This window comes from Suillus fuscotomentosus (assembly GCF_016647785.1).
Source record: "Suillus fuscotomentosus strain FC203 chromosome Unknown F5891scaffold_33, whole genome shotgun sequence".
Classification (NCBI taxonomy): Eukaryota; Fungi; Basidiomycota; class Agaricomycetes; order Boletales; family Suillaceae; genus Suillus; species Suillus fuscotomentosus.
This window is the reverse complement of record NW_024539545.1, coordinates 505,936-533,272: the sequence shown is the minus strand read 5'-3', so window position 1 is coordinate 533,272 and position 27,337 is coordinate 505,936. Positions and strand designations below refer to the sequence as shown.

At 46.0% G+C, this 27,337-nt stretch overlaps 3 protein-coding genes across 3 annotated transcripts; 1 reads left to right on the top strand and 2 right to left on the bottom strand.

Annotated features, from left to right (window-relative positions):
- Window positions 1–5,491: 5,491 nt before the first annotated feature.
- F5891DRAFT_981196 (uncharacterized protein) lies at window positions 5,492–6,453 on the top strand (the record flags this gene model as incomplete). The annotated part of the gene is made up of 5 exons (XM_041377086.1): window positions 5,492–5,592; window positions 5,839–5,901; window positions 6,007–6,126; window positions 6,160–6,243; window positions 6,300–6,453. 5 exons carry the CDS (start codon window positions 5,492–5,494, stop codon window positions 6,451–6,453), a joined length of 522 nt encoding a protein of 173 aa, XP_041225012.1.
- A 1,500-nt stretch (window positions 6,454–7,953) lies between these two features.
- On the bottom strand, window positions 7,954–8,281 carry F5891DRAFT_1189886 (uncharacterized protein; the record flags this gene model as incomplete). The annotated part of the gene is made up of 3 exons (XM_041367227.1): window positions 7,954–7,964; window positions 8,029–8,092; window positions 8,168–8,281. The coding sequence occupies 3 exons, from the start codon at window positions 8,279–8,281 to the stop codon at window positions 7,954–7,956; spliced, it is 189 nt and encodes a 62-aa protein (XP_041225011.1).
- Window positions 8,282–21,205: 12,924 nt separating this feature from the next.
- Window positions 21,206–21,754, bottom strand: F5891DRAFT_954009 (uncharacterized protein; the record flags this gene model as incomplete). Its single annotated transcript, XM_041375228.1, has 1 exon — window positions 21,206–21,754. A coding segment is annotated over one exon (549 nt), but the record flags the coding sequence as incomplete, so codon positions are not given.
- Between the last annotated feature and the right edge of the window lie 5,583 nt (window positions 21,755–27,337).

The following is a 27,337-nucleotide window of genomic DNA, read 5'->3' as shown; positions in this document are numbered from 1 at the left end:
TTTATACAAAGTCACATTTATATATGATTCAGGCCAAAAATATCATTACAAATATGTAGGATAGATTGTAAACTACCCAAGGAACCCATACTGCCTACTGCCCTGAGGGTAGGGGGTGGGTAGAAGGGATATAGTGAAAATATGAGTTGACCCAGCATTAAAGTCCTACCACTGCTCAACTAACCATTTTCGATGCTTTGGGTCTTTGAAGTTTCCCACACTCAATTTCTTACCCATTTCACTTCCTCAGTACTCAATTCTTGGTTGATTTGTCTGTAAATTTATGTCTATGATACTTAAGATATTTGAAATGTACCCCAGGTTTCTGATTATGAAGATTCAATGTTTTGAAGGCATGGGCCCCTTATCAGGCAAAATGGCAAGTATGCACACTAGCTCACAAACTCCAGCCTATTGTGAGCTGATCTTGGTCATAAGAAGCAAGAATATAAGCTATGCTCATTATATATTAAAAGGTTGGATCATGGATGCAAGGGCAAGATACTGAAAATTGTGAAAAAATGTCACAAGTGCAATTGTCTATGCTTTGTTCCTGGAGAAGGATCCTGTGTGTCCTGGGCTGGTTATATGATATATCTACTCCGAATATGCTCAGGAATAGACTCCCTACAGTCCTTGAGGTCCAGCTTTACAGGGAAAACCCCCAGCGGGTGAACCACCAGAAGAGGGGGAGGTACACTATACAATAAAGGATTACCCTATGGTCCTGAGCTCCTGATACATTGTTTCTATTGTTGAATAGATGATTGAGATATAATTCCAAAGTCTGTTCACCTAGAAATGAACACATAGGAACATATTTTGTATTTTTATGTATATATGCAATATCCATTTAAGCACCAAGTCTCAACTACCGATTACCAAGTCCCGACACTTGATAGTTGATAGTCAGTATTTGAGCTCCGAGTGCCAATATTGCCTACCAATATCTCAGTCAAATGATAACCAAACCAAGACCCAAGTTCCAAACCTGACTACCGAATACCAAATATCAGTACTCAGGACTCAGGACTATTGGCTGGAGTACCCAACTATTGATTCCCAGGTACCGAGAATTAGAACCAAGTACCAAGTACCTGACTACTGATTCTCGGGTACCAAGTATCAGAACCAAGTACCAAGTACCCGACTACTGATTTGAAGTACCGGGTTTCGGCACTCGACACTTGGTGATTTGTGCAATGAGTAGATGGGCATGTGGCATACATGTTTTTGGGCTTCGGGTTTTAGGATTCTGCCCTTGGCACTCAATGATCTGTGTAATGTAAATGAACAATGAACATGTTGCACACCGGGTTTTGAGTTTCGGGTTTCGGCACTTGAAACTCGGTGATTTGTGCAACAAGTGAAAAATGGAAATGTTGCATACATATTTTCAGGTCTCGGGGTTCGGGTTTCGGCCCTCGGCACTCGGAACTCAATGAATTGTGTAATGTACATGAAAAATGGACATGTTGCACACTGGGTTTCAAGTTTCACACTTTGGCACTCGAAACTTGGTGATTTGTGCAGTGAGTGAAAAATGGACATGTTGTGTACATATTTTCAGGTCTCAGGCTTTGGGTCTCAGCCCTCGGCACTCAGAACTCGATGATTTGTGTGATATAAATGAAAAATCAACATGTTGCACACTGGGTTTCAAGTTTCACGCTTTGGCAGAACTCGAAGTTGTTGATTTAGATATCACCCGAAACCTGAACACCCGAATGTCAAATTTTCAGTGCCGAACCCCCAACCCTGACTGCTGGGTGCCGAGTCCCGAAGTCCGGAACTCAGGATTTGACATTTGAGATGAACGAAATTTTTCAGACATGTTTGAATTAATCTACGTATATCTATAAACATTTCACTAACCCCTGAACCCTGAAAGATATTTTTGTTGTCTTACATACCAAATTCTGAGTTCCGAGTTCTGGGACCCCCGGACCCCCGAAACCCGGCAGTCCACAATTTCGGAGTTCGGGGGTTGGTAAAATATGTATGGATATATGAAGGGTTGGTTTAAACATTTTAAAAGATGTCTCATATCAAATGTCAAGTCCCAAGTTTCGATTTCCAGGTTTCAAGAGTGCTGAGTCCCGAAGCCCGGAGTCCCGAAACCCGGAAATCAAAACTCGGGACTTGACATTTGATATGAGACATCTTTCAGAAATGTTTCAATCAACCTTTCATATATCCATGCACATTTTACCAACCCCTGAACCCCGAAATTGTGGACTGCCAGGTCTCGGGGTTTGGGGGTCCCGGAACTCGGAACTTGGGAAATTTGGGGAGATCAATAAAATTTGATTTACCCATGTTTAAAATATATTTTTGTTCTACATACCGAGTTCCGAGTTCCGGACCCCGAGACCCGGCAGTCTCGGGGTTCGGGGGTCCCGGCACTCGGAACTTGGGGAGATTTGGGGAGATCAATAAAATTTGATTTACAATTGAGTTGATTGGCAAACACATTGACTTACCCATGTTTGAAATATATTTTTGTTTACACATACTGAGTTCCGAGTTCCGGGTTCCGGACCTCCGAACCCTGAAACCCGAGACCCGGCAGTCCACAATTCTGGGGTTCAGGGGTTGGTAAAATGTGTATGAATATATGAAAGGTTGAATGAAACATTTTTGAAAGATGTCTCATATCAAATGTCAAATCCCGAGTTTCAACTTCCGGATTTCGGGAGTGCCGAGTCCCGAAACCTGGAGTCTTGAAACCCGAAATTTGAAACTCGGGACTTAACATTTGATATGAGACATCTTTCAAAAATGTTTCATTCAACCTTTCATATATTCATACACATTTTGCCAACCCCTGAACCCCAGAATTGTGGACTGCTGGGTCTCGGGTTTTGGGGTTGGGGGGTCCAGAACTCAGAACTCGGTATGTGTAAACAAAAATATATTTCAAACATGGGTAAGTCAATGTGTTTGTCAATCAACTCAATTGTGAATCAAATTGTATTGATCTCCCCAAATTTCCCCCGAGTTCCGAGTTCTGGACACCCGATACGCGAGACTCAAATTGTATTGATCTCCCCAAATTTTCCCAAGTTCTGAGTTCCGGACACCCGACACCCGAAACCCGGCAGTCTCGGGTCTCAGGTATCGGGTGTCCGGAACTCGGAACTCGGGGGAAATTTGGGGAGATCAATACAATTTAATTTACAATCGAGTTAATTGACAACACATTGACTTAATCATGTTTGCAATATATTTTTGTTTAGACATACCGAGTTCCAAGTTCCGGACACCCGATACCCGAGACCCGAGACTGCCGGGTTTCGGGTGTCGGGTGTCCGGAACTCGGAACTTGGGAAAGTTTGGGGAGATCAATACAATTTGATTCACAATCAAGTTGATTGACAAACACATTGACTTAACTATGTTTGCAATATATTTTTGTTTAGACATACCGAGTTCCGGACACCCGATACCCGAGACCCGGCAGTCTCGGGTTTCGGGGTCCGGGGGTCCGGGGGTCCGGAACTCGGTATGTCTAAACAAAAATATATTGCAAACATAGTTAAGTCAATGTGTTTGTCAATCAACTTGATTGTGAATCAAATTGTATTGATCTCCCCAAACTTTCCCAAGTTCCGAGTTCCGGACACCCGACACCCGAAACCCGGCAGTCTCGGGTTTCGGGGTTCGGGTGTCCGGAACTCGGAACTCGGTATGTCTAAACAAAAATATATTGCAAACATGGGTAAGTCAATGTGTTGTCAATCAACTCGATTGTAAATTAAATTGTATTGATCTCCCCAAATTCTCCCAAGTTCCGAGTTCCGGACACCCGATACCTGAGACCCGGCAGTCTCGGGTTTCGGGGTTCGGGGGTTGGTACATCTCGGTTTGGGGTTTGGCACTGAAAATTTGACATATATATTTTTGTGAGTGTTGTGCTTCTGGTGTCCATGCTTAGAAATAGGATTTGTTGCACACCAGGGTTCAGGTGTGGGGTTTTTCCACTTCAGTCCTGGATTATTGGTCAATGCCACACATGATCGATTCATGTTTTTGTGCTTAGGGGTTTAGATTTGGTGGTTGATGGTAGGTATATGCACTCATAGTGTACATGTATCCTATGTGTTTGATTCGCTGGTGGCTACATCAGCTGTATGTCTTGATGGAACATATCTAGGCTCACCCATATATGTAATACACCCCCGTCGGCCCGCCCATCTATGTATTATCCCCCACGTCAGCCAACCCATCTATGTAATACATCCTATGTTGGCCCACCCGTCTATATAATTATACCCCACCTCGGCCCACCTGTCTATGTAATAAATATTTTATCGCACCCTCGGCCCACCGGTCTATTTGATATCCCTTTCGTCGGCCCACCCGTATATGTAATACATTCCACGTCGGCCCACCTGTATATGTAATACACCCTACGTCAGCCCACCCGTCTATGTAATATTTCCCTACCTCGGCCCACCCATATATGTAATACACCCACGTCGGCCCGCCCGTCTATATAACAGTATTTGCCTTACATCTCTCTTCAGCCCAGCTGTCTATAATATCCTACTCTACATATTACCCAGATGGGCCCACCCATCTCCATGAATGATCATATTCCCCCGGCCCATCCATCAACATTAAGGATATATATATCATTGGCATACATGGGCCCACCCGTCTCCATCAGAAATAATATGTGTCCCGGCCCATCCGTCATCATCGAGAATATACACAACATGGGCCCATGATCAGCTGGCCCGTCTCATACGGGATATTATGGAGGTTGGGTGGCCCGTATAATACGGAATTTGTCACTGAAGGGGCTCGGTGGATGGCGACTTGTGGCGGTTGCTCGAACAATGATCAACACACTCACTTCCTATGAACAGCGGACAACGACTTGGATCAGCATGGTGGTTGCTCGAATGATGATTGATGCACTCACCCACTGTGAACAGCAAACAATGACTTGGATCAGTGTGGCTCTTGCTGGAACGAGATCAACACACTCACTTCCTGTGAACAGCGGGCAACGACTTGGATGAAGTTGGATCAGTGTGGCTCTTGCTCAAACAAGGACCAACACACTCACAATCCAACGACGAGCGCGGAAGGACGACTATGAACTACCTAGTTTGTAGTTACAAATGTTAGATAGAACTTTTAAAAAAACCTAAAACATACCTATCAGCTTGATGGTTGAGGCTGACAACGTTGAACATTGAGGAATGAGGGATTGACGTCAGAAGTTCAAAAAAATTTCAAACCAAAGTCATGCGAGCCAAACAAATACATGCAAATGGTTCGATATCAACACAGTCACATGAGCGAAACATATATGTGCAAATGATGAACTTCAACAAAATTTTACTCAGTCGTTCAGCGACTGCTTGACACTTGTTCTAGGTGTGCATGTTTTTTTTTCTCGTTTACTACTATCTTTAACCTTGCAGCGTGCTACTACGACCACCACTCGTGCCCTACACTACATCCTACCCTCCATCTCATGCTTCCTGTCTTGGCCCTCCTTCCACTCTTCTGGCGCTCTCCAGTGTTCTCTGCACATGTTCAAGCCACGTCAACATTTTGCTGGCGTGTGCCGGGCATGTGCGCTAAACACTGGTGGCTGCTGGGATCAGGTGGGGCGTCCCATGGTTCTGGATGATTGTAATGATTTTTGATTGAATTCGTATTTTGATAGACACACTTTTGTATATTCAAGTGATTTCTGACATTTTGTGATATTTGCATTTAACATTATCATCTTCTAGCAATTTTATTCCTAATTCTTGTAATTAGATAGAGTTATCTGAATTAGAACTTTTAGGGAAAATTATAACATTTTTTCCCCAGGAGGGTTTTCCTGATGAACTTGATGCATCACCTTGCTTTGCCTGCATGTATGCCAGGCAAAAGGTCAGCTGACACATGTAGTCAATTTACAACAAACAAGTACTAGGAGGCATCATCGATATTGATATCAGCCTCATTTCAATTTCAAATTTGATCATTAAACTGCAGAATTTTGGAATACCAGGCAGAATCATGTGAGATGCTGTACAAAGTGGTAATCCGATGGAATGGTGGGACGGGCATGGACTACCAAGGCCAAACCTCTATAGCAGGAGGCTATCTATCGAGGTCCGACTACGGCAACACAGCATAGGACTACAGTCTACAAGTCAATGCGCCAGGACCTGCGCCAGACTCCCTTACTGCAGTGAAGGTTCCCAATAAAAACATGTTTTATGGTATAAGGTGTGCATTCAGTTCAATGAGGGAATTGCCTGGCTCAAGGGAAAGGACTGTCTTAGGATCTGGCGCGAGCTCGTAGTGGGGAAATCAACCAACATTCAAAATGAGTCTACAAGGCCGTATTTTATCTACAAGAGAGTAAAGGTCCTCGGTTATTATGAAAGTGAAGGTTTAGTGAGACGGAGAATGGTGGCGCTGAGCCTGACAGGGTAGGAGTAATGGAAATGAGTGAGAGTATGTTAGTTTTGAATAAAAGATGGTAATATGCAGCTCACTGTGCACAGGAATGACGAGAACCGTTGGGCACTTGACTGTTTTTGGAGCAAAGGAATGAAACTAAAAGAGAGTGACGAGAAAGAGTTTGGTGATAAATCCAGGGTATAGTATGAATGAGGGTGAAAGACCGAGCTTGTCGTTGAGAATAACGAGATAGTGAAGGTAAGAACAGAGAATGTGTCTGTGCGACTCGGACGCGAAGCATAACTAGTGCTGCCGTGGTCCGGTTCAGTCCGTTCAGAGGGTCCTGGACGAGAACCAAGAACCAGACCACAGAGAACGGTTCTCTGTGGTCCGGTTCAGTTTTTTTCTGGTCCACACTCGAACCGAACCTGAAAATTTTCAGTGGCGAGCGTGAAAAAAAATACATTGAAATACTACTTTACACATCGAGTAGCTACTCCAATGACATAGCTACATACCCATCTCTGCCTCTGTAGTTGCTGAAGATGCTGACATGCTGGGAGGAACATGAAAGTAGGAAGTGAGGATGGTGCAGTTCTTGGCAATGAAGGCTGCACGCTGGACATTTAGACAGAGGATGGCATCATTTCAGAACAGCGAGAAAACACCTGCACATCCTGAGCGAGAGGCGGTGGGTGAGATTTACCTGCAGGTAGTACATATAAATATTAAGTTAGAAACATGAAAAAAAAACAATTGTAAAAAGGACTCACTAAGACACTGTGAACGGCAGGCAACAACTTTGATCAGCAGCAAATTGCAGACAACGACTTGGATCAGCATGGCTCAAGTCGAAGGAGGATCGACACACTTATTCACTGTGAACGGTGGGCAACAACTTGGATCAGCATGGCTCGAGCTCGAAGGAGGATTGACAGACTCACTCACTGCAACTCCCCATCCAGAGTCGAGTCTACATGCGCTGCATGCGAGCGAGAATGAGTGCCGCCTCTCATGCTGTTCCCATCTCCGGCACCCTGGTGTCATCCGCAAGTGTTCATGCTACGTCAGCACTTGCTGGCGTGTGTTGGGCGTTTGCGCATGGTGCTGGTGGCATTGCATCAGTGAACTGAGAGGATCCTGAGAAAGATATATATTACATTATAAAGTAGATAATCACCAACATCAGTACAATTCTGCTACCAGTCATCCCATTGTAGTCACGTGGTCTGAACATTTGTCGGTCATTGCCAAAGCGGCTTTCCATTAAAATGGCTTAGATGGCCTTGAACCTGAAGCACATATGAGTCAAACTGAGAATGGACTTGCAGGGTGAAGGTGCTGGACTATTGTATTTTACTTGCTATGATGTCGCTATACTTCAACCTTGTCATTGACGCATCTTCTAAGTCTAGATTTGCACGGATCAATGGTCATTTATGAACAACACAAATTTCTTCTAGAATACATAGATATATTCGGCAAAGCATAATTGTATCGGTCTATAGGTCTCATGACTACCATATCATGGACTCATGAATTCACTGATGTGGACACAGTGTGGTGGTCATCAGCATGGCTCGAGCTCGAACAAGGATTGACACTCACGAACTGCGAATGGTGGGCAACGATTTGGATCAGCATGGTTTGAAAATCTTGTGAGACAGGTGTCCTGTGATAGTTAAAAAAATGAGAGTTTGATTGATTAGTACTAACCTTCAAAAAGGCTAAAGGTAGCCTAATTAACCAATAGTGCAAATCCAGAAGATGACACTTTGACGTCGTCATAGTTGAAGTCGAAGTCGACAATGGGTTCGGGGTTCGGAAATGGTTCGGGAAGGTCGAACCAGAACTGGACCATTTGGGAAGATCTAGAACCGAGAACCGTTCTATGCTCCTAGTTCAAAGATTGACAATTGTCATGAGACATTGAACTTTCAAGAACACACATGAATATATTAAAGAGCATGTAGATAACAGGCAACAGGCAACAGGCAGCAGGCAACAGGTAACAGGTAACGAGTGACAGGCATGTAAGTAGACAAGTAAGTCTGAACAAAGGGCAAGTAAGGTAATTGTAGTGTTTATTTGGGCAAAGCCCTGAAGGGCTCTAGACCGAAACACACCTTGAGGCTCCTGAAGAAGGGAGAAAGCTGAGCTGAGATACCCTAGTATAAGGAGCGAACGATGCAGCCAGCATCAGCTGCACATATTATAGTGACCTATCTCCATATAATATGAGGGAATGGACGTGCATAATATCCCGTATGATATGGGCCAGCGGACCATGGGCCCATGATAAAAATATCCTCGACTATGACAGATGGGCCGGGAGGCAAATTATTCCCAATGGAGGCGGGTGGGCCCATGCAGGGAATATATGGAGTAGATGAGTGGGCCGATGTACATGAATATTAGGTAGACGGGTGGGCCGAGGTAGTTGGATATTATGCAGATGGGTGTATTAAGGTAGATGTGTATGAGATAGATGGGTAGGTACTTGTTATCACATTCACGGGTGGGCCCAGACACATATTAAATTAGACGGGTGGGCCGAGGGTATTATAAAATATTGTATCAGATGGGTGGGCCCAGACACATATTAATTAGATGGGTGGGCTGAGAGTGGTATAAAATATAGATGGGTGGGCCCATGTGTATCATAATTGTAGACATGATGGAGCTGAGGTAGTTGTACATCAACCAAATCAGAGGAGGTAATAAATCAAAGTTACCAAGTTCCCGGAGCAGCAGGTGATCTCCTGACATGGCCTTTGATGGTGCTCAGATTGTCTTGCAAATTTTGGAATCCGGGGTGCAAAGCTTGTGTTGCCCTATGAGAAGCCAAGTTCCGATTACCAACCTTTGGGTCAACCATACTCAGAGGAGGTAATAAATTAAAGTTACTGAGTTCCTGGAGCAGCAGGTGATCTCCTGACATGGCCTTTGATGGTGCACAGGTTGTCTTGCAGAATTTGGAATCTGGGGTGTGAAGCTTGTGTTGCCCTATGAGACACCAAGTTCCGACCACCCAAATTTGGGTCAACCGTACTGACTTCCGAGTTCTGGGACCCGGGAGTCAACAAATGAATATCTGATAACCAGCACACTTCCAATCAGGTAGTATGTCATTGAGCAATGGATCATCCAAGGGGTCCCTTATCAGACTCAGTAGTCAATATAGGCAAATGATAATGAAACATGAAAGTTGTTATTATGCTATTTTTCAAACCCAAGACCCGAAAATATGTATGCAACATGTCTATTTTTCACTTGTTGCACAAATCACTGAGTTTTGAGTGCTGAAACCTGAAACTCAAAACCCGGTGTAACACTCGGGCTGGCACTGGACACGTATCTGGTGATAATCATGTTTTATACTCCTCGACACACTTCTGACCTTCCGAAAGTTCCGCGCATCTGTCTGAGTCGTCCGAAGGTCGTCCGTCTGATTCTGAGGCCTTTCCTAGCTTTCCCAATCCTCCGTACCATGTCCTGTTCTAGTCCATTTGACTTCGCTGGTGCGTTTCTCATTATTGATTACCTGTTATTGATTATGTCTAGGGGCACGTATGTCGAAAACACTTGCTAATATGTATAGATATGCTCCTCATACGTTATTACACGTATATCTTTGTAGTGGTTTGCCTTGAGTCTTATTACATTTTGGATGTCTTATCTCGCTACAGTTTTCGCCTACATGGATTCCGGACTTTCACGTCATAGGATATATTCTGGCTCACTAGGTACTCGCAGGACACTTCACTTCCCTTGCTTCGAGTCATAGTTAGTAGTTGTCACTTCCGGTGTAGAAACAACAATACTGAGAGGAACAAAGAAATGCTCCTGACTGTATCTAAAAAGTTGTAGGTCGTGCGTTGCCTAGTCTGCGATACTTGAGATGGCAAGTGCATTCGACCCTAAAGGGGAAGCAGGTGCAGCGGAGATCTAGAGGTACACGCTTCAGCGAAGCACGAGAAAGCGCAGGTGCGCGCAAGGTACGAAGGCGCGGGAGCGCGCGCGCGTATTAGCGCGAAGCGCGGGAAAGCGCGCGCGTGTAAGCGGAAATAAGAGAGACTAAACTTATGTGAAGATATAAGCAAGATAAAGGATGTGAGATGTGTTGTGCTAATGAATAGATTTCTACTGCGACTTTCTAAGTAGTAAGTACTAGGTAAAGTTGGGTGAAAAGTAAGGTAAATAATAGTATGTACTGCTGGCGCTTATATAGCGCGCCTAAGCGCGCTCATGCGGAGCCGAAGCGCTACCGAGTAGGTATGTAAAAATATATATGAGTGAGAAACTATGATAAAAATAAAGGTGGAACTATGCTAATAAAGGAAATGGAAATATACGCACTAGGGAGCTTGGTGGACAGTGGATGGATGCATCTGGATGGCTGGCGCTATAGGGCGCGCAAGCGCGGGAACGCGCGCGCGCGTATACATCGTGAAGCGCGGGAATGGTGCGCGCATGGCGCGCGTTGCGCGGGAAAGCTGCACGTCATATAGGAATCACTGTGGATGGTACACAGAGTGATGCTGCGAGTTGGTGCTGTATACTCCCTAGTGTAAAGCGCCATATCACACTATGAGATGCACGAGTCTCTACACCGGGTTTTAGTACTTCGCAATCGATCTTTGTTCATTCGGAACGATTGTTTGGCGTCACTGCTGCCATTTTTCTATTAAAATCCTTAAAGTCTTTCGACGAGCTTCGCTAGTTACACTACGCAAAGTCCTATACTTCGACAACCGCTGTAAGACTTTACCGGAAACCTTGCTGTTTCATCGGAAGCTCGCCAGAAGCTTCGCGCAACCTCGGACCTTTGTTTCTAGACATCGGACCTATACTGGGCGCTTCGGACAATTCATCAGATACTTCGGACTGTTCTTCGGATCTCTGAACGTACCAGAGGTATACCTCTCTTCTCTCACCTTCGATCTTAACAAGATATCCCTTGCTTTTATATTGAGAGATAATTCTACAGGCAGTCCCTTGGGACGAACATCTCACTCGCACTTTGGAGTCTTAAGGTAAACACCCTTAGTATAAGCCCACTAGAAATCAACTCTTTACACCGGCATGCAACATGTTGATTTTTCATTTATATTACACAGATCATCAAGTTCCGAGTGCTGAGGGCCGAAACACAAACCTTGAGACCCGAAAATATGTATGCAACATTTCCAATTTTTCACTTGTTGCACAAATCACCAAGTTTCAAGTGCCAAAACCTGAAACTCAAAACCAGGTGTGCAACATGTCCATTGTTCAATTATATTACACAAATCATCAAGTTCCAAGTGCCGAGACCCGGGACCCGAACCCCGAGACCCGAAAATATGTACACAACATGTCCATTTTTCACTCATTGCACAAATCACTGAGTTGTGAGTGCCGAAACCCGAAACTCAAAACCCGGCATGCAACATGTTGATTTTTCATTTACATTACACAAATCATCGAGTTCTGAGTGCCGAGACCTGAGACCCGAAAATATGTATGCAACATTTCCATTTTTCACTTGTTGCACAAATCACTGAGTTTTGAGTGCTGAAACATGAAACTCAAAACCCGGTGTGCAACATGTTGATTTTTCATTTACATTACACAAATCATCAAGTTCCGAGTGCCGAGACCCGAGACCCGAACCCCGAGACCCGAAAATATGTATGCAACATTTCCATTTTTCACTTGTTGCACAAATCACCGAGTTTTGAGTGCCAAAACTCAAAACACGGTGTGCAACATGTTGATTTTTCATTTACATTACACAAATCATCGAGTTCCGAGTGCCGAGGGCCGAACCCCAAACCCCGAGACCCGAAAATATGTGCGCAACATGTCCATTTTTTATTTGTTGCACAAATCACCGAGTTTTGAGTGCTGAAACCTGAAACTCAAAACCCGGCATGCAACATGTTGATTTTTCATTTACATTACACAAATCATCAAGTTCTGAGTGCCGAGACCCGAGACCCGAACCCCGAGACCCGAAAATATGTATGCAACATGTCCATTTTTCACTTGTTGCACAAATCACCGAGTTTTGAGTGCTGAAACCCGAAACTTAAAACCAGGTGTGCAACATGTCCATTGTTCAATTATATTACACAAGTCATTGAGTTCCGAGTTCCGAGGGCCGAAACCCAAACCCTGAAAATATGTGCACAACATGTCCATTTTTCACTCACTGCACAAATCACCGAGTTTTGAGTGCTGAAACCCAAAACTTGAAACCCGGCATGCAACATGTTTATTTTTCATTTACATTACACAAATCATTGAGTTCCGAGTGCTTTGGGTCATGTCCATTTTTCACTCATTGCACAAATCACCAAGTGTCGAGTGTTGAAACCTGAAACCCGGTACTTCAAATGGACACAAATTGTATTTGTATGTATTATCCATTGGTGTAGGGCTCAAATAACTTGGGAATTGTATTTGTCAGTACTCAGTACTCGGTGCTTGGTACTTGGTACTTGGTACTCGGTGATTGGTACTCAGTGATTGGTGATTGGTGGTCAGTGGTCGGTACTCGAGACTCAGGTAGTCAATATAGGCAAATGATAATGAAAAATGACAGTTGTAGTCCATGTCAAGGTGAGTGATTTGGTAGTCTTTCCTTGTCATTCGGCAAAACATCAGCAATAATGAAAAAATGAAAGTTGTTATTATGCTTAACTTCCTTACCAAAGGTTGTAGTCCAAGTCCAGGTGAGTGTAGTGGTAGTCTTTTCTTGTCAATTGGTTATCTTGTTACTCATTACGCAGTACTCGGTACATGGTAATTGGTACTCAGTATTTGGTTGTGATACTCAGTATCCAGGAATCAGTAGTCAGCTTAATGAAGGTTGTAGTCCAAGTCTAGGTGAGTTTATTTGTAGTCTTTTCTCGTCCATTGGTTACCATGTGACCAAGATATAAGCTAAAGAAATCCAAAACATCAATAATGACACATGAAATACATGTGTGCAGTGAGTGAGTCTAAAGATAAAAGAATGAATATTAATAGCGAGACTTGCACATTATGTCGAGATATACAACATAACAAGCCTGTGATGTGATCAGAGACCTGGAATAACACCCATATACATCCATTATAATAGCTTAAAAGCTTAGAAAGATTCATGAAGGATTGATGTAATGATAGGCAAAATGACATATGTGTGGAGAGTGACAATAGACATCTTTTATACGAAGTCACATTTATATATGATTCAGGCCGAAAATATCATTACAAATAACTTTCATTTTTCATTATTGCCAATGTTTCAGATTTCTTTAGCTTATATCTCAGTCAAATGATAACTGATGGACAAGAAAAGACTACCAATACACTCCCCTAGACTCGGACTACAACCTTCGGTAAGGAAGTTAAGCGTAATAACAACTTTCATTTTTCATTATCATTTGCCTATATTGACTACCAACCACCAACCACCAACCACCAACTACTGAGTACTGAGTACCGAGCACTGACAAATACAATTCCCAAGTTATTTGAACCCTACACCAATGGATAATACATACAAATATAGAATTCATGTCCATTTGAAGTACTGGGTTTCGGGTTTCGGCACTCGGCACTTGGTAATTTGTGCAATGAGTAGATGGGCATGTGGCATACATGTTTTTGGGCTTCAGGTTTCAGGATTCGGCCCTCAGCACTCAATGATCTGTGTAATGTAAATGAACAATGAACATGTTGCACACCTGGTTTTGAGTTTCGGGTTTCAGCACTTGAAACTTGGTGATCAGTGCAACAAGTCAAAAATGGAAATGTTGCATACATATTTTCAGGTCTTGGGCTTTCCGGTGAAATTGTGGTCCCGGATGAACCAGGCAACCTCCTGCCAGAATATGATTCTTCTGATGAGGAGATGGAGGTTGAGGTGAAGGTTGATCATCCTGGTGAGAAGGTTGAAATGGCTACATAATTGCTCAGTGATATATGTACATAAATCTTTTTCAAGGCATGTTACCTATGCCACAATTGAATGATTCAATCATTGAGTTCCAATATCCAGAACTAGAAACTGTAGATTGAGGTAGATATCACCCGAAACCCGAACACCCTAACACCCGAATGTCAAATTTTCACAGTGCCAAACCCTGAGTGCCAGGTGCCAGGTGCCAAGTCCCAAAACCCAGAACTCAGGACTTGACATTTGAAATGAAACACATTTTTCAGACATGTTTGAATCTGCCTACATATATCCATAAACATTTTACTAACCCCCGAACCCTGACAAATATCTTTGTCCAGTCCCACATATCGAGTCCTGAGTTCCAGGACCCCTGAACCCCAAAACCCAAAACCCAGCAGTCCACAATTTCGGGGTTTGGGGGTTGGTAAAATGTGTATGGATATATGGAAGGTTGATTTAAACATTTTTGAAAGATGTTGCATATGAAATGTCAAGTCCCGAGTTTTGATTTCTGGGTTTCGGGAGTGCCGAGTCCCGAAGCCCGGAGTCCCGAAACCCGGAATTCAATACTCAGGACTTGACATTTGATGAGACATCTTTCAAAAATGTTTAAATCAACCTTTCATATATCCATACATATTTTACCAACTCCTGAACCCCTAAATTGTGGACTGCCGGGTTTTGGGGTTCAGGGGTCCCGGAACTCGGCACTCGGTATGTGAGACAACAAAAATATATTTCAAACATGGGTAAGTCAATGTGTTTGTGAATCAACTTGATTGTAAATCAAATTTTATTGATCTCCCCAAATTTCCTGAGTTCTTACCAACCCCCGAACCCCTAAATTGTGAACTGCCGGGTTTCGGGGGTTGGTAAGAACTCAGGAAATTTGGGGAGATCAATAAAATTTGATTTACAATCGAGTTTATTGACAAACACATTAACTTACCCATGTTTGAAATATATTTTGTTCTACATACCGAGTTCCGAGTTCCGGACCCCCAAACCCCCAAACCCGAGACCCGGCAGTCTCGGGGTTCAGGGGTCTGGAACTCAGAACTTGTGGAAATTTGGGGAGATCAATAAAATTTGATTTACAATCGAGTTTATTGACAAAAACATTGACTTACCCATGTTTGAAATATATTTTGTTCTACATACCGAGTTCTGAGTTCTGGACCCCAGAACCCCGAGACTGCTGGGTCTCGGGTTTCGGGGTCCGAGGGTCCGGAACTCGGAACTCGGTATGTAGAACAAAATATATTTCAAACATGGGTAAGTCAATGTGTTTGTCAATAAACTCGATTGTAAATCAAATTTTATTGATCTCCCCAAATTTCCACAAGTTCTGAGTTCCGGGACCCCCGAACCCTGAAACCCGAGACCTGGCAGTCTTGGGATTCGGGATTCAGGGGTTGGTACATCTCGGTTTGGGGTTTGGCACTGAAAATTTGACATATATATTTTTGTGAGTGTTGTGCTTCTGGTGTCCATGCTTATAAATAGGATATGTTGCACACCAGGGTTCAGGTGTGGGGTTTTTCCACTTCAGTCCTCAATTATTGGTCAATGCCACACATGGTCGATTCATGTTTTTGTGCTTAGGGGTTTAGATTTGGTGGTCGATGGTAGGTATATGCACTCATAGTTTACATGTATCCTACATGTTTGATTCGCTGGTGGCTACATCAGCTGTATGTCTTGATGGAACATACTAGGCTCACCCATATATGTACCCATCTATGTACAATTCCCCCACATCAGCCCACCCATCTATGCATTATCCCCCACCTCGGCCCACCCATCTATGTAATACATCCTATGTTGGCCCACCCGTCTATATAATACATCCTACATCAGCCCACCTGTCTATATAATTATACCCCACCTCGGCCCACCTGTCTATGTAATAAATATTTTATCGCACCCTCGGCCCACCCGTCTATTTGATATCTCTTTCGTCGGCCCACCTGTATATGTAATACTTTTCATGTCAGCCCACTTGTATATGTAATACACCCCATGTCAGCCCACCCATCTATGTAATATTCCCCTACCTTGGCCCACCCATATATGTAATACACCCCCGTCGGCCCGCCCATCTATATAACAATATTTGCCTTACATCTCTCTTCAGCCCAGCTGTCTATAATATCCTACTCTACATATTACCCAGATGGGCCCACCCATCTCCATGAATGATCATATTCCCCCGGCCCATCCGTCAACATCAAGGATATATATCATTGGCATACATGGGCCCACCCATCTCCATCGGAAATAATATGCATCCCGGCCCATCCGTCATCATCGAGAATATACACAACATGGGCCCATGATCCGCTGGCCCGTCTCATACGGGATATTATGGAGGTCGGGTGGCCCGTATAATACGGAATTTGTCACTGAAGGGGCTCTCAGCTGAATCCCAAGTTTAAGGAGGTGAGGCAAACTTACAGTCCAAAGATTAAAGGGGTGGAGGTAAAGCGTAGCGCATGAAGGGTTCTAATATTGGCTTGTCCTGTAGGAATGGAGCCATGACTAAGGCATGCTTCCATAGGTACCCTACAAATGCATCACTACTCCAACGACCCATTGTCTTGACATTCTCGAATGGCACACCACGAAGTAGATATTCCAAAGTACCGCCGATACAGAGACTGTGTGCCTTCAATGAGCTGATCTCGAGTTTGTTGCTGGCAGATTGAATACATTTAACGAATTCTCCCCTTGTAAGAGGTCGAAGGCCCATGTGATGTTGCCAGCTAAACAGAGGTGCGTTAATGGAAGGGTGGTTGATAGCCAAATGATTTGACAAGGCTGCTTGAGGGTCAGACAGCCCTGACTGCACAGCCAATAGATGTCCTCGCCGACGCGAGAGGTTTTGGTGCATGGCAAATGAAAAACAGCAACATGAAAGCCATGACAATCAATGTTGTATTGCAAATCACTGACTTTGACATGGCATTGAGGATCAAAGGCTCGTAGTGAGGGAACTGTGAATTCCCCGATGCGTGCGATAGTGTAGAATGATGTGGTAAGGCATGTGTCAATGGCTGCGTGTAAGGGAGTTGTCAGATCCAATGTTGAACAAATAGCGATCAAAATGTCGGTCATAAAAGGTGCCCACTTAGCTCGTTTGGAAGTGTCTGGTTCCAAACATTTCCCGCCGCTGAGGGCCAACGTACATTGGTCATGGTTCGCGAGCCAGGGCAGACCATGCAACAAGTGCCACGCCTGAACTGCGTAGAAGTGATTCTCGAGGCTCTTCCCAGAATACAAACCCGAGCATGCAGCAATGAAGGCTAAAATCAGGATGGGGGATGCAGGAGTGCGTTGCTCCTCTGGTATGTCACGAGCGTCACAAAAGACATGGAATATTAGAAGTCCAGAACCATATGTCTCTCAAGTAGTGGCAGCATGAGAATGTGCGAGGACAACAATGATCCAATTGATGTCACTGTCAGATATGTTTACCAAGGATCTGGTGTTGTCAAGACATGAACGAGCCTGGAGAGGACGCCATAAATGGAGATGGTCGCATGCAAGACAATGCGGACGTAAAGGCGATAGGTTGGGGGTTAGAGTAGCATTGTAAGGACGGGGCTGTGCAGTGGTGCTCACTATTGTGAGGGGAGTGTTGGTTGCAAACCGAGACACACTAATCACACCAGGTATCACGGAATTCGAGGAGCTGCTCTCCCCAATCCCAGATGTCTGCGGGCTCTGTGGACTCATCAACGAAGGAGCGTTGATCCTGGCATGACGACGGGGAAGTCCCCGTGGAGAGATCTGCCTCATAGATAAACTTGTGGAGGTCACCTGGGAGATTGATTGGCAGAAGGAGGAGATGATGGGGGGGAAGATGCCCCGAGAGGGCCCATCTGCAGGGTTAGCACTGCTGGGCACATAACAGAGATGGAAGGATGTACCGTGCCCCTGGGATTCAAGGAGGCTGTGGATTCGACAAAAGACGAGGTTGGTTGCCCTATTGCGACTCCTCCCATTCTTCCAACCATTGATGACACCCTGGTTGTCACAGAATACACGGAAATGCGAGGGGGAATCATGTTTCCTGCTATTGAGGACTGCATGGACAAGGAGCTCGAACCCGACACACTCGGCCCATCCAATATCGTGCTGGCCATCAAGATATTGCCAGTTTGGGTGAAGTGTCCATGCACGCCAATACCCATGGATAACAACTGCGATTCCAACAGAGGTGCTCGCATCTGAGAAGGCATGAATGTCGAGGAGGGGAGGTGGTTGAGTGATGGGCCATCCGACGAAAGGGAGACTAAGTTTCGCACTCCACCATTTGAGATCCTTGTTGAGGTGTCGAACAGGATGGTGTGGCACAAACGGACTACTACTGCAAACTCCAAGCATGGTCTCCAATGTGGTGAGATAAGCACGTCCTGCTGGGATGACCAAGCAAGTGTGCAAGAGTTTCCCATAAAGTCTCTGTATGTCCCAAAGGACGTGCATTTCCCTTGATCTCCACTCGGTGATAGCTGCCTGGTATTTCTCCTTCTTCGCCACTGACAACTGTACTGTGAGACAAATGATGCTCCACAAGAAGCCCAGGAAGAGTGTCTCGAAGGAAAATGCAGTGTCCTTCATTGGCTCTCAAGGATAGCCGAAGGGCAAAGAGGCACAAGTGATGTCCGTGAAGGAGAAGCAGAAGTTAGAGTCAAGGATGGAACGAGGCGAGGATGATGAGAGGTCTTGCAGCGGGAGATGGCAATCTTCGGCGTAAACGTCAAATGACTCGTTGTCAAAAACTTCACCCTTGTACCAAATACGTCCCCCCGTTTTTTGTGGACCTGAGCGAGCCAATAACAAGTGTGTTGACGCACGATAGGCATTGTAACTGGTGAGGTATTCACAACAAATGCGAAAAAATAAGTGATCATCCACCCACTTCATAAGAGGCCCAAGGCCCATGGCACGCAAGAGATCAAGGCCTGCATCAGCGACATGACCGTACACCCCAGCCGAGGGTCCCATGCCAAAGGAAATACAGGTATCCACGCAAAAGTCTCCTCCAGGAAGTTGAACTGCAGCAGGCCATTGAGAATGGTGTAAGGGCACCATGTGATATGCCTCTGCAACGTCACGAGTTGCTGCTTGCGATCTGGGAGGGAGAGAGCAAATGATGGTCCATACAGTATCAAATGTCCCCCAAGTACATGGGAAATCATCCAAGTTAACGCTGGCATTGATAGACAGATTCGGATGAGCCAATGAAGGCACCAACGGAAAAGAGAAATTCTGAATGACACGAAATCTTCCCGGTTTCCCGGTCTTGGGTATAATTGATATAGGGGAGCATTGGAAAGGACCGAGGAGAGATAGTAACTCGTTGTAGAAACAACAATACAATGAGGAACAAGGATGCTCCTAACTGTATCTATAAAATGTTGTGAGGTCGCGCGTTACCTAGTCTGCTATTCTTGAGGAGACAAGTGCGTTCGACCCTAGGGGAAGCGAGTGCTGCGAAGATCTAGAGGTACGCGCTTCAGCGAAGCGTGAGAAAGCGCAAGTGCGCGCAAGGTACGAAGGCGCGGGAACGCGCGCGCGTATTAGCGCGAAGCGCGGGAAAGCGCGCGCGCGTAAGCGGAAATAAAAGAGACTAAGCTTAAGTGATGATATAAAGCAATATAAGAAAAGATAGATGCAAAGTGTAGACCAATAGACTTCTACTATGTACTGCTAAGTAAATAGTGGGTGATAACTAGTAAGTTCAAGGGAAAAGTAAGGTCCAGTGTAGTATGTACTGCTAGCGCTTATATAGCGCGCCTAAGCGCGCTCATGCGGAGCCGAAGCGCTACCGAGTAGGTATGTAAAAATATATATGAGTGAGAAACTATGATAAAAATAAAGGTGGAACTATGCTAATAAAGGAAATGGAAATATACATACTAGGGAGCTTGGTGGACAGTGGATGGATGCATCTGGATGGCTGGCGCTATAGGGCGCGCAAGCGCGGGAACGCGCGCGCGCGTATACATCGTGAAGCGCGGGAATGGTGCGCGCATGGTGCGCGTTGCGTGGGAAAGCTGCGGGTAGCGCACAGAGTAATGCTATGAGTTCGTGCTGTATACTCCTTGGTGAAAACTACCATATCACGCCATGAGAGGCATGATTCTCTACATCGTTATATGTAAATGGACCGATGTACCAGCCAGTAGCAAGCTCACATGCAAGTATGGTGTCGAAGGCGTCACGAAACACAAGGAGTGAAGAACTATTAGGGGGGATTTGTGTATGAACAATGTGAGGGAAGTTGAGATTAAAACCAAACCGCAAACTATATGGAAGATTCAGGTATCTGACGAGAAGATTGTGCATGCGAAGTTGAGACTCCCAAATGGTAGGATCATATGGTGAGATCAGATGAAGTTGCCTGTGCGCGAGAGCAGTTTTGGGCACCATGAGTGGTGGCAAGGCAGCCCAAACAAATGTGTCGGTCGTTGTGGGACTGACTGATACAACGGGCTCATTGCCAGTCGACACACAAAGGTTTGTCGGAACCTTGCACAAGAAGCTGCTTGTTGACTCGTGTCGCAACAGTTGGGAATGCACCATCCAACAAGTGTTCGATGGTGCATTCAATGAAGCTGTGCTTGTTCCATCCAAGGCACACGGTGCACACGGCTGGGAAATGAGTACCCTGTGTGCCGTCCCAAAAAACTGCATGCGAATCCACTGGACGAGTGGATTGAGAGTTGGAATTCTTCGGAGATGCTGCAGGAGTCTGATTGCGCGGGGATTTGGAATGACGTGAACACTTCGAACGTTGAGTGTAATGAGTCTCACTTGGAGCAGCTCGAACGTTAGAGCTAGGATTTAGCTGCAATAACAGTGAATGCGAAGGCAAACAAGGAAGCCTAAAGCAACTGCATTGTGCCAGGCCTGGCGCTGTTCTTCCTGGGAATTCATCAATGCCCGTTTGGCCACAAGATCGTTGGAATTCCAGTATCTGTGAGTGACAATGGCACCCCAAAACCGCGAGAGCATTAGAACTCGTTGTTGAGGCCAATCCCACTCTTCGAGAGCCGCGACGATGCGTGGAACTGCCTGAGCAAAATCCGCTGGGGATAAAAACCGATCTGGTACTACCCTTTTGGATGGTTTAGAGGCAGCTGCGCTGATCCATACAGTAGAACCATCCTGTTCTGAAGGGATCAAGCCCTCGTCATCCCTAGTGGTTTGGGAAGAAAGAGTCTCCTCCAGACCGTTGTTGGTCCAGTAATAGAACTCTACGAACTGTCCTTTATCTATTTTCCATAAGGCGAAGTCGGACACGAACGCCTCGTCCTCATTGGTGTCAGGGTGAGGGCGCATAAGAATGTCCGTGTGCTTGAATCTGTTCTTCTTCCATTCATCCGCTCGAGCTGTGTCCTCCTCCAGCTGACGAGCTTGTTGGAGGCAAATAGCTTCTTCTTTGGCTAAATGATGTTGCTCGGCACGAAGATGTTCGTCTTCAGCGAGCTGCTGTCACCATTGTATGCGCAAATCTTCATTAGTGCTGACCCACACTAACCGAAGAGATTTGGTCGCCTGAGCATCGTCAACCGTAACCGACAGAAAAGGTGTAAAAGGATTAATACAAGTTCGCGCGGGTCTGGAACAAACAGACACTCTCAGTCGTGCGCGCGAAGGCAAATGTCTGAGTCCATAGCTAATTAAATAGACTAAGTGCTCTTGTGCGAACAAATAAGTATCTGAGACTTGAAACAAAGGATATAGGGCGCTGGCCCATGAGATCAATAGATTCTGTAAGTACAATAGAAAAGTAAATAACAAGAGCGGACAATAGAAACATACGAGTTTGCTGAAACATAATGAACAAGACAAATGACGCGCCTCAACTGCGAGCGCGCTGTAGAAACAACAATACTGCTAGGAACAAAAGATGCTCCTAACTGTATCTAAAAATGTCGTAGGTCGAGTGTTGCCTAGTCTGCTATGCTTGAGGTGGCAAGCGAGTTCGACCCTTAAGGGAAGTGAGTGCAGCAAAAATCTAGAGGTACGCACCGAAGCGAAGCGCAAGAAAGCGCAGGTGCGTGCAAGGTACGAAGGCGCGGGAAAGCGCGCGCGCGCGTGCGGAAATGGTAGAGAGACTAAGCTTAAGTGATAATATAATGCAATATAAGAGAAGAGTGCGAGATGTAAAGGAATAGAGTTCTATTGCGACTTTCTAGGTAGTAAGTACTAGGTAAAGTGAGAGGTGAAAGTTCCGTGGAAAACTTGTGTCGGCGCTTATATAGCGCGCCTAAGCGCGGTCATGTGGAGCCGAAGCGCTACCGAGTAGGTATGTGAAGATATATATAAGTAAGGGTCCATTATAAAAATAGAGGTGGAATGATATGCTAATAAAAGAAATGGACATATACGCACTAGAGGGTTTGGTGGACAGTGGATGGATGCTTCTGGATGGCTGGCGCTATAGGGCACTCAAGCGCGGGAACGCGCGCGTGCGTATACATCGCGAAGCGTGGGAATGGTGCGCACATAGCGCGCGTTACGTGGGAAAGTTGTGCCTCGTATAGGGATAGCTGCGGGTAGCGCACAGAGTGACACTACAAGTTCGTGCTATGCACTCCTTGGTGGAAACTGCCATGTCACGCCATGAGAGGCATGAGTCTCTACAGTGCACTTGCTATTCCAACACTCCCCCTCAAGCTGCGCATAGTCCGAGTTGAGACGTGAAGTGCTTGACTTTCAGTGATGGTAGCGCTTTTGTGAGCGTGTCGGCAATCATGTCGACAGTGGGACAGAAAATGAGTCGAAGCTTTCCTTCCTCAATTACCCAACGAATGAAATGGAATATAATGTCAATGTGTTTCGTACGAGCATGACACTGATGGTCTTTGGTCAAAGCGATTGCTGATTGATTGTCCGAGAAGAGAGTGATAGGCTCGGTGAATGGTTCAAAAGTTGTCCGATGAAAGAACGCAGCCATAGGGCTTCCTTTGTGGCGTGTGTCGCTGCGATATACTCGCTTTTGGTGGTTGATAGTGATACTATCTCCTGGCGTTTCAACGACCATGATACCGCTCCTCCGTCTATCAGGAATGCATACCCTGATACAGCCCTTCTGTCTTCTCCCATACTTCCATCAGCGTCTGTGTATCCAGTCAACACATTCTCTACCCCTCCGTAAGTTAGCTTTAAGTCCGTTGTTCCCAAAAGGTAGCGGTATATGTGACAGCATGGCATCCCAATGCGGTTGTCCGGGGTTGCTCGAAAAATGAGATACCGTAGTAACTGCATAAGAAATGTCAGGACAGATACCGAGGGAGGCGTACATGAGCGATCCAACAGCCTCGCGATATGGGACATGGTGCATGGCAGCATGTTCAGCGCCGGTGGATGGTGATTGGCCAGAGTGGAGCTTTGTACTAGGCTCCATAGGGTTTGAGACTGGTTTCAGCTCCTCGAAGTTGAAGCAGCGTATGACTTGAGTCGAGATATGCCTTCTGTGATAAGGAAAGTGTGTGATTGTCGCAGTTGCGGGTGACTTCAATGCCCAGCAGCCAATGGAGCTCTCCTAAGTCCGTAATCTCCACACAGGTGCGTATCTTGTCTTTCAGCTTCAGTGATGAGGTCCATTGAAGAGGCTGCAATAGTGCAGTCGTCAACATGGACTACGACGATAATGAGTTCGTCAGGTGAAGAGCGTGAGAAAAACACAGCTTGGTCAACATCGCATCGTGTAAGTCCAATCCTATCCACCAATATCTCCACCAACTTCTGATACCATCTCCTTCCACTCTGCTTTAGTCCATACAAGGTCTTCTGCAGGTGACATACGTGTTTCAGGTGGTCCGTCGACTTGAAACCGGGAGGCTGGCGCATGTGGACAACTTCTTTGTCGGTGAGTTCTCCATTTAGATATGCACCCTTGATATCGATCTGATGATTTTCCATGTCCAGTCGAGCTGCAAGTGCGAGGACGGTTCTGATGGATGCAAGGGTGGCAACAGGTGCATATGTGTCGAAATAATCTATCCCTGGGACTTGGGAATAACCTTGAGCTACTAGGCGTGCTTTGTATCGCACAATGTTTCCTGCTGCGTCCTTTTTAGCACGGAAAACCCACTTTGAACCTACAATGTTGGCACCAGGAGGTGGGTCAACAAGCTTCCATGTTCCGGCAGTCTGCAGTGTGGCTAACTCTTCACGGATTCCAGCTTCCCATTGGGGCCAGTCTGGACGGTGCTTCGCCTCAGCTAGAGTGGTAGGTTCCAAAGCTTCAGCATCAGCCATGAACTCACTCAGTGCTAACGCCAATTCTGCAAGGTCGTCCTCTGCTTCCAAAATCGCCATCAACTTCTCAGCAGCGGCCTCTGCTCCGGCCAGGTCTCCTTCAGCAACTGCTGGTGTGGCCAGCTGGATGCCTTTGGGGACAGGGTTTCTGTTGGTGATGATGTCGAGGACCCGTTGGCTTGGTTTTCGGACTCGCTTGGCAACCATGTCAAGCGCTGGCGAAGTTGACAGGATGGGGATTCTGGATGGGGTGACAGTCAGTGGGATGTTTGGGGCTGTTACTGGTGGGATAGGGCCAGGAGGTGAGTGTTCAGGCGACGATATCATTGCGTTTGGACTCTGATCTTCTTCCTCCCCCTTGCAATGTATCGTCGTTACCTCCGCAGGATCCCAGTAAGCATTCCTTTCGACAGTAACCGTGCGTCTGGATGGCCAATAGACATGGCATCTGTTCTCACTGGCCTCATCAATGCCGATCCAACGTCCTTCATCGACACAGTCAGACAGCTTGTCTCCATGGCCTCTCTTTACCCAAACCTTGGAGCCCCAGGCACGGAGGCGACTAAGGTTTGGTTTCTTCCCCATTGCTGCCTCGAGTGGAGTACTGCCGTTGAGAGCTTTTGTCGGGGTGCTATTCTTCAGCCAGACGGCATGTCTGACTGCCTCTCCCCAGAGGGTGCATGGAAGGCCGCTGTCGTGGAGCATGGCTCTAACTTTCTCTAGTAGTGTGCGGTTTAGTCGCTCGGCAACGCCATTGTGCTCGGGCATGTCATGAACAGTCAGCTTCTGCGTGGTGCCGGCGGCCTGGAGGTGCGCAATGAAAGCCTTCCCTAAGTATTCTCCCCCTCAGTCAGAATGGAGGGTTTTGATGTGGGCGCTGTGCTGATTCTCGCACCAGGCCTCAAAACTCTTGTATGCGTCAAGAGCCTCGCTCTTTTGACGCAAGAGATGGAGGTACGTCAGACTGGTCTTATCATCCGTGAAACTGACATAATAATGTCGTCCTCCTAGAGTCAGTATGGGGGCAGGTCTCCACAGATCAGTGTGGACTTCCTGTCCGAACTCAGTAGCTCTTTCTCCCTGTCGTGCCTTAGCGATTGGCTTACGTGTGGCTTTCACATAGACACATGTTTCACAAAAGGTAGGTTCGCCAGAGGATAAATTGACTTTTATTCCAGATATGAGTCCATTCTCTGCGAGGTGTCGAGCAACCGCGGGAGCAATGTGTCCCATGCGCTTGTGGAGTTCCATCACTGTGATGGTCTCTTCAACGGAGTCTGCACTATCAAGGTTGGCTTTGTGGACGACACGATACAGACCCCGTTCAGTTCTGGGGATTTGTCCAATGACATTCTCCATAGGGTCATTGATAATGCACCTGCCATCAGTGAAAATGACAGTATAACCGAGCTCATCGAGTCGTCCTATGGACACTAGGGTGTATCCGACTTCCGGCGAGAACAATACTTCGGTAAGTCTGAGCTTGGACATGTCAACACCATTTGGGATCTCTATTACCATTTCTCCTATGCCGGTCGCACTGAAACATTGTTTATTGGCAGCAGCGAAAGGTTTTGGTGGGATAGTGGAAAGAGTTTCGAACTTTTCTCAGTATGGGGAAATATGGTGTGTGGATCCGGAATCGTATAACTCAACGACTGGACCATCAATGTGTCCACTACTGACTTCAGCAGCAAGCTCTATGAAGGAATCTGTGTCGCTTCCACTGTTGGGAGCTGCTGATACAGTGTCCCAGTCGGGTAAGTCATTCTTGTCTATCTCCGAGAACCAGTCTTCATTGTTGACAACAAAGGCTGTTCTGTCATCAGCGTCCTCATCTGATGACTCTGTGGAGAGAAGGTCAGGGATATAGGATTCGTCATCTGACAGGCAATCGACAGCAAACACTCCGTCATCCTCGGAGTCGTCATCTGCTGCTGCGTTCGCAGATCCTCTGGTTCCCGTGTTGCTGCTTGGTGTTTTCTCAGGCTCGGGACAATGAGCTTTAAAATGTTCCCAGGAACCGCAATTCCAGCATGGTGGACGTGGTCTGTTGTTACCTCCACCCCTTCCTCCTCGAAAGGAACTTCTGTTACCTCCTCTACCCCCTCGGCTGCGGGAAGACATATCTATGGCTGCCATAGCCTCATTTCCTCCATTGTGGCGAGTGGTGGTTCCCCCACGCAAGGGACGACTATCCTTGCGGCCGCGATGTTCAGATTCTTCGATAATCAAAGAGATTAGAATGTCGGGGTCAATGGTTTGGGTAGGGCTATAGAGTCAGGCGGTGGCAAGCTGCCCAGATGCGAAACTGGCTAGATGGTTTGGGAGGGATTGGATGATTGTGGACCAGTAATCTTTCTCTTCGATCTGGACTCCTACTGCTGACAGCTCGTCACATTTAGTGCGAAGTTCGTCGAGGAACGTGCGCACATCTCCCCCTCCTGGACACTTGGACTCCAAAAACTTAGTGCGAAGGTCGGTCTGCGCATATGCACCCTTCTCGGTGTATTCGCGCACGATTTCCTTCCACATTGCGACAACGTCGGTCAAGTTCCGAACACGTAACGCAGTAGAGTCGGGGATACGCTGGGTAAGCAAGTGTTTCGCGAGGTTCTCGTGTTTCTGCCACTGAGCGAGTGCAACAGGGTCCGGAGGGGATACAGTAGTCGTTCCTCCAGACGTCATGGGTGATCCGACGGGCTT